Consider the following 8,195-nt stretch of genomic DNA (forward strand, 5'->3'; position numbering starts at 1 on the left):
CAGTTTTCGAATTTCAGGGTAGTAGAGAAACTTAATTTCGCGACTAATCTTCAAAGAAAATTCACAAATTTTCAAATTCTTAAATTATCAAATTCTCAAATTATCAAGTTCTCAGATGCCCAAATTCCCAAATTCTAAAACTCTCAAATTCTCAAAGTCTCAAACCCTCAAATTCTCAAATTTTCAAATTCTTAAACTCTTAAATTCTCAAACTCTCAAACCCTCAAATTCTCAAACCCTCAAACTCTCAAATTCTCAAATTTTCAAATTCTCAAATTATCAAGTTCTCAGATGCCCAAATTCTCAAACTCTCAAATTCTCAAAGTCTCAAACTCTCAAATTCTCAAAGTCTCAAACCCTCAAATTTTCAAATTCTTAAACTCTTAAATTCTCAAACTCTCAAACCCTCAAATTCTCAAACTCTTAAATTCACAAATTCTCAAATTTTCAAATTCTTAAACTCTTAAATTCTCAAACTCTCAAACTCTCAAATTCTCAAATTCTTAAACTCTCAAATTCTCAAATTTTCAAATTCTCAAATTATCAAGTTCTCAAGTTCTCAGATGCCCAAATTCCCAAATTCTCAAACTCTCAAATTCTTAAACTCTCAAGTTCTCAAAGTCTCAAACCCTCAAATTCTCAAACTCTTAAATTCACAAATTCTCAAATTTTCAAATTCTTAAACTCTTAAATTCTCAAACTCTCAAACCCTCAAATTCTCAAATTCTCAAAAATCGAAAAATCATATATCCCCTTTCAGTACCACTAAACACTCAGATACCTCTAGCAAGCTAAACTCCTACCGTACCAAAAGGGTCAAAAACTTCAAATTTATCTAAAAAAAAAAAACACTCTCGCTTGAATAATTCGAAACGAAGCATGTTGATAACCCTATCGATGAATTGTTTGTTGCAGGTAATCAAGGGAAACACGAACACCTACCTTGAGTCGCAGCACGAACTAGAGCCACCGATGTTCGCGAGTAAAGTCCGTTTCTGGCCGTACAGCTATCATCGCCGTACCGTTTGCATGCGGGTAGAACTGTACGGTTGTCCGTGGAACGACGGTATCGTGTCATACTCGATGCCACAGGGCGACAAACGTGGCAACTGGGAGTTCTTCGACGCGACTTACGACGGCTACTGGGACGGTCAGCTACTACGTGGCCTGGGACAGTTGACGGACGGCAAGGTCGGGCCGGATAACTTCAAGATGGGCTATTACGATTACGAGAGGGGTCAGGGATGGGTCGGCTGGAGAAACGACACCAGGTCCGGTCATCCGCTTGAGATCAAGTTCGAGTTCGACCACGTGAGGGAGTTCTCCGCTGTGCACATTTACTGCAACAATCAGTTCACCAAGGATGTTCAGGTGAGTCCTACGAAATTAGTAAAATGTCAAAATTGGGAAGTAGAAATTCGTTTTAATAGCCATGAAAATTAAATTTTATTTCCTCAAACTTTCTATTCTATGTGAGTCACCACTTTTTCATGAAAGTCACTTATAACGAACAAAGGAACTAATTAAAACTTCGACTGATTTTGAATTACACTCAGAAAAGATTGTATTTTGAGGCTGAAAAATGAACTTAGTTAACTAATTAAAAAGCAACTAAACTTCTCGTAGTGTAGGATGTGTTAATTCAAACGTGAGCTGCGTCGAAAGCATAAATTTACCCAGGGATATGTGTTATAAATAACGGAATATCAAAGTGTATCCTCTTCCACGAGTGCAATAAGATAGGGTCTAGCTTTAATTCAACGATTATCGGGCAAGTTACTTAGAAAGTTGGGTGGGTAACTGGTGCAGCCGTGGCTGATCCGGCGTCGTGATTTTGAAGGTAGAGCAAAAGGAAGAGAGACAGGAAAGGAAAACGCGGTACGAGAAACCAGAGCCTTCCCCAACGTTTGCGGGTCGTGATCTCCGTATCCCCACGAACGAGAACCCTCGGGCAGATTTTTGGCCCGGAGAACAGTCACGTACTTACGTTCTACAACATGCAGACCGAAAGTCACGCTCCTCGTCGTTTCTTGCAACCGGTAGCTCTTCCATAACGTTCTCCTCGTCTCGTTACTACGTCGGACAACGCGTACGATAAATTCATCCGCGATTTCTCCCCTCGCCAAAAAAAAAAAAAAGGAAGAAGAAAAACCTGCTCTTCGATCCGTCCACTTCAAATTTTAATATTTTGATTCGTTCCCGTTATCGACACTACCATCCGACGATGGAATTTCCACCGTAATCCCCTTATCGGCGATCTCTTTGAACGCAAGCCTGGCCACGTTATTTTCAAATTTCCTCTATGATCGTTCACCGAATATCCGCGAAAACGCGTGAAAAAAAGGGTAGGACGAGAGAGAGAGAGACGGAAAAAAGGGAGGGTGGATAGACGAGAGCACGACAGGGAGGAAATTGGAAGGGCCCGCGGCGGTGACTCGCCAACACGAGCAGAACTACGATACAGAGGAGTGAGTGGAAAAAAAAGGAGGGAAGAGAGATGGAAACTAGACGTCGAGAATGGTGAAAAAGAACGATCTAGACAGTGCAGATAAGGGAAAGGGGGAGGAGGAGGGAGAGAAAAACGCGAGGCAGACAATCGCGGCGAAATATGCGCGAAGATCTCGCGTCTGCTTTTAATCCGAGAAAAGAACGAAAGGTAAAAAGAACGGAGGGGCAGAACTATGGCGTACACCGTGAAATTCAGTTTTCACGTTGAAGTCAAGGTCGGACGTGTAGGTTGGGTAACGAGGCGCAACAACGGTTGGCCCCTGACTTCGGCTCAAGCGGATAAAACGAGAGATAGAGAGAGGAGATTTTACACAGGGTGGTAACAACGACGTTGGCTACTACTAACTTGACGGTAATGGTGGTGGTGGCGCTTCAACGCCGGCTGCGTTGGCCGTTTCTGGGAAAATTTTCCGGCCCGGCGTGCTTCCGGCCACGAATTTCTATATAATAGCCTCGTCCCGGTATCCAGATTTATTTCAGTCGAGCCCCTCATTACCCTGGCTAGACCCCTGCTCCATAATCGAGCAACGGAGAGGGGCCTCGGAACAACAAACAACTTTCCAACGGAGGGATGGAAGCTTTTTGGTGAACGTGTTGGGGAAACCTTTGAAAAAATTTACTATCCCTATGAGAAATTCTATTAAAATATTCTTTCACTTTTATATCGTTACGTCGAGTTAATCTAAGCCAGGTATCTGTCGAAATGGGAATAGGGAAAAGGAAGACAGCTTAAGATAAGGATGGAGGATAAAGATAGCAGAAGAATCCGGTCTCTGTGCTCTTTTCTCAGCTGGTGACGTCACAATGGCTAGCACGCGATAGCGTAGGATCTTGAAGACCGGAGTGGCGGACGACAGAAAATGGAAGTTTTCCGGGGCGACGTTGGTCGATGCGCGAGCCTCAATAGGACGAGCCTCGAAACACTCTCCTTACCGGTATCAAGATTTATTTGAATGGAGCGCCTCATTACCCGGCTCGAGGCTCGATTGTGTGCCCGCGAACGGGCAAGACGAACGAGGGCTCCAGCTGCTGGAGAGGTGGCGAAGGCAAGGGCAGCAGAAACGCCGCTGCATCGGATGCGGAACGTGGGGAGAGAAACGTTCTTGTAGGAGAAGGAAGAAGAAGAAGAAGAAGAAGGATGCTTCGTGGAAGACAGGAAGGGAACGTCGAGAAGCAAGAGAAACGGTCTTCTCTGGCAACTAGAGGGACGAAGGGAGTAGATTGAGGTGGTGAAGGAGGGTTGCTGTTCTTTCTCTCTCGTACGCACAATGCTAGCGAGCAACGAGCCGGAGAGCAGATACGCCACGTATTCAAATACAATACCGACAGTCTGGCAAGTCGGCAGTCTATGGCTGGAGGTATGAGGGCGAGCAAGGGGTGAGAGATGGTAGCAACCGCCCCTAAACGTCCCCTTCTATTAACAAGCGCCCGCTCGCGCGGATAGGACACGTCTTCTGAAAGACAGCACTTCAAAGCATCGCCAGTTTCGCGCTCCTCCTCGCTCTCTCTTATGTTCCTCCGTTGCTATATACACTCTGCTGCATCCGTGGTGGTTGTGCACGGTTTCGTGGCCGCCACATTCGCCTTCTTCGGCTTCCTCACACTCCCGCAAGACCGTCGACGACGACGAGCTACTGGTAGTATAGCAAGCTTCGGCGGTGCTCTCGCCTTGAAAATCCATACGCATCGTCGTTGCGTTCGTCTTCAGGGCTAAGAGAGTTAGATAATCTCAGCTTTGTAATCTCCGTTTCCAAGTCCCTCGCGTTCTTCTCTGCTATATTCCACTAGTCCTTTCTCTCTTCCTCCTTTCTATAGATCCACCTTGCTCTTTCGCTCCTATAGATCGCTCCTCTTTCTTCGTTCACCGACGCGAACTTCACCTCGCTGCCACACACACCGGCTTTCCCACTCTTAGTTTCCGGCTGGCATTCTACTCGCGCAACTATCTTACGCTTTCCCGGCGTGGAATTAGCATTCCACGCGCCTCCGCTTGCTGGAGAACACAGCCGGGGCTGCTTCGCAATTATCGAAGTCGTCGATGTCAACCGTGTGTTGCTCCTCTATAAAGTTGCCCGTTATATCCGTAATAAATAGCCCGGTGTGTATTTGTGGAAGAGGAATTGCGGGATATATTAATATCCAGCCTCTCTGCTGTCTGTGCTCTCTTCTCGAGAGCCTCGCTCGTCTTAAGATGCTGATTTATGCATATAATTAATGTTGAATATTAGCCGCTACATCATGTTTAGTGTACACAATGCGCCGCTTAATTTTACTGGCTGCGGTAACCTTTGCCGCGGCTCCTTTTATATATTTCCACGATAAGAGATATATCTAGGATTATTAAAATGAATACATTGGTAGAACGTCGAGGGATAAATTTGATTACATTTCTTCGTTTTTATTGTGGAAAGAAACGGTGTTTTTCTCTCGTGACAGGTGTTCTCCGAGGTCAGTATAATGTTCAGCGTTGGTGGTCGATATTATACAGGCGACCCGATCGTGTACTCGTACATAGAGGACAGGATCTTCGAGCACTCGAGGAACATCTCCATCAAGCTGCATCATCGAATAGGCAAATTCGTCAAGCTCAAGTTCAGCTTCTACTCGAAGTGGATCATGATCAGTGAGATCACGTTCGATTCAGGTAATTGCCGTACTAATACTCCAATCCCTTATCCACCAATTTAATCCTAATTTCAACGCTCGAAAAATATTCGAATTAACAGACTAGAAATTCACGAAGGAAATGTTGTTTCTTTTTGTTACAGATATCGCTCACGGGAATTTTACACCCGAATCACCGCCTACGACAGAAGCCCCAAGGGTAAGGGACCGAATTTCAGCGCGCGACAATCCTCTTCAAGCTGAAGTGCCGGTAGTGAAGCAAGATGACCCTACTTACATGGCCGTGATCATCGGTGTTTTAACCGCTGTGATCCTCCTCTTGGCCGTCGCGATCTTCTTGATCGTCACGCGGCACAGACAACGGAAGAACTTCGCCAGTCCTCTCGGAACTAAAAGCGCGATTCCGTCTGGCAATCATCAACACCTGTCGCCGGAATCTGCGTACGGTACCACGGAGAAGGATCCTTCGTTAATGACGTACCGAGTCGAGGAACTCGACGATCGGTACGCCGGAACTAAGCTGACGACGTTGCCTCGCGATCTGAACGATCGTCTGTTGGGTGACGTCAGGCTGGACGAGTACCAGGAGCCCTTCCACGAGAACAAGTACCGAGATCCGCCTCACGCCGCTTATTACGGATATAGCACCGTTGTTATAGACAACAAGGACCTTCACGACAACGTTGAACAGTCTGGTGAGTACGATCGATGTCCGGTTACGCCTTGACACTTGTTGGGACGCTTCTCGGTCTTGTGAATCGTATATATGTATTCCGGGTGGGCTTAATGAACGTTTGGCTCCACCGGCAGTTTGATTTAGCGGGGTCTCTTAATTTTGTGGGTGAATTGAAATTGGTAGTAAAGTTTTAGTTCTGAATTTTCGAATTTTGATCAAACTTTCAAAGTTTCAAATATTTAATTTTTCAGATTTTCGAATTTTTTCATTTTCAACCTTTCAAATGCGCGAATAATCGAACTTTCAAGCTTTCAAATTTGCGAATAATTGAACTGTCAAAGTTTCAAATTTTCCAAGTCTAAAATTCCTTTAAACTAACATTAAAAATTCGACAAATCTGATTACAGATGCCACCTACGATTACGCAGTACCAATGCCGGTGCCTAGTGTAAGCAGCGATCAGGACAGCGTTTTCTCCAAGTCTTCATCAAGGGGCAGTGCGAAGGTAAGATACTTAAATCTTGCGCTACTCCAATATTTAACTAAAGTACTTGAAGATTCTTCAATTAATAACTCTCTACCTTAACCAAAACTGAAGCAAAACCTCTGTTAACTAATTTAATCATGACCGTAGCGAACTAATTAAATCTTCACCTCTGAAATCTTCGTTAAAACTCTCTACCATTCGTTTATTGTCAATAACACCGATCAATATCAATACCAGTAATAATTTAAAGTAGCACAGTGTCATTAAATACACCGTTTCCTTTTTCGAATAATAGACTATTATATACCATAAACGGAATATTCTAGTCCACCTTATCAGAAGCGGGGAATCGTGAGCTTTACAACGCACTTTGTTTCATCTCGATACGACGTCCCGTTCTCGAGATATCGTCGTTTAAAGAGAACCGTAATTTTCAATACTTTACTATCTCTGTCTCACTCGCACGTCTTCCTCACTGACCTATCCCAAGCGCAACACCTGCACGCTGGTCAGTCCCACACTCGCGCGCTCAGCACTTTTTTTTCTAGTAGTACTCACGGCGTACACATTTCCAAGAAAAAAAAGTGGGTCACGCTAATTCCAAGAATTTCAGTTGTCATTCATAATCCACTGTATCTTACGAACCAAACTTTAAAGTGTTATATCTCGGGAACCAATAGAGCTATCGACTTCAAACAAAGTGCGTTTTAAAGCTTACGCTTTTCTCCGTATTATCGGCGTACAAACTTTGACACTTTTGCAGTCTTTTAATTTACATTTTACATCTAAAGTAAACCTTACATTCGTACTCGTTGAATGAAAACTTGCTAATTATAAACAATTTTATTCAACTTCACAACTAATTATTACTCTTATAAAACGCAATATTAATCTCTGCAATCGTGAATATTTAAAATCCGCGGCACAGTTAAACGAAATATTTTTCTTCAATCGAAAATACACAAAATCCACGGATATTTTTCCCAGTTTACATATCAAACGCGAAAACTGGTAAATTCCGTGGAAACAAAGATTTTCCGCGATATTCAACGAGTACGGTGGATAAAATGCAGCGTATTCGCCGAAGCAACCGGCACATTTAATTTTCCTCCATTTCTGTTGTTACATTAGGCGTGCTTGCAGAGCTCGTACTCGAATCCGCCGAGCCCGGAACCAGTTTGTGAGCGCGAGCGCAGAGGAAGCAAGCGCCGCGAACACTCCTTGCACAGATACGCGTAAGGAAGGCTGCATCCTGCGGAATGCACGCGGCAAGCCGCTGGATCGAAGGTACGACAGAATTTCGTACTTCACGTAGAACGATCGAGCGATTCGTTGAGATCTTCGGCATCCATCAGAACTTCGTAATTCATCCTCTATTTTACTCTATCGAACACCGCTACTTTACAATATTAAATAGTTTTTTAAACGGTACCACCTTTACCAAGTTGAATTTTGATTCTGAAAAAATCAATCTCGTCGCGTCGTCAAATGGATGCTGAAGTCGTAGCGAAAGAGCTCGAGCGTTACTAGCGTCGAAACGAAGAAGAAGAAGAAGAAGACGACGAAGAGGAGGAGATCGACAGGACTGCAACGAGAAAAATTCGTATCGTTCTTTCTTTTGCTTTTCTTTTTTTTTTTTTTTATGAAGAACACTCGTTCCCGCGAAGTATCTCCAATTACAAGGAACCAGTTACACTCGACGCAGCTTCTCGACGCGGTCTCGATCTCATCGAACAATCTTTCTCAACGAGCACTGTCATTCGCGCACTTTCCGAGCGTACCGTGTAGAGTAGACGCTATACCTCGAGTGTCGCGCTTAAGAGGAGACTTAACCTACTTGCGAAGGTGGGTAGGTGAAACGCGTAACCGGAGTTGTAGCTACACAATTGGCATATCAGT

The 8,195-nt window shown here is 44.1% G+C and overlaps 1 protein-coding gene across 1 annotated transcript in view; it reads left to right on the forward strand.

Moving 5' to 3' along the window:
* The window catches only part of LOC108571458 (discoidin domain-containing receptor 2-like), a 32,653-nt gene extending 25,118 nt beyond the window's left edge, over positions 1 to 7,535 (forward strand). Inside the window, exons 4-8 of the mRNA XM_017933513.1 lie at positions 916 to 1,371; positions 4,945 to 5,152; positions 5,277 to 5,828; positions 6,217 to 6,314; positions 7,428 to 7,535. Coding sequence (XP_017789002.1) covers positions 916 to 1,371; positions 4,945 to 5,152; positions 5,277 to 5,828; positions 6,217 to 6,314; positions 7,428 to 7,535 — 1,422 coding nt within the window. The remainder of the gene's footprint in view (positions 1 to 915; positions 1,372 to 4,944; positions 5,153 to 5,276; positions 5,829 to 6,216; positions 6,315 to 7,427) is intronic.
* Positions 7,536 to 8,195: the final 660 nt, after the last annotated feature.

This window comes from Habropoda laboriosa, unplaced genomic scaffold, assembly GCF_001263275.1.
Source record: "Habropoda laboriosa isolate 0110345459 unplaced genomic scaffold, ASM126327v1 scaffold131, whole genome shotgun sequence".
Lineage (NCBI taxonomy): Eukaryota > Metazoa > Arthropoda > Insecta > Hymenoptera > Apidae > Habropoda > Habropoda laboriosa.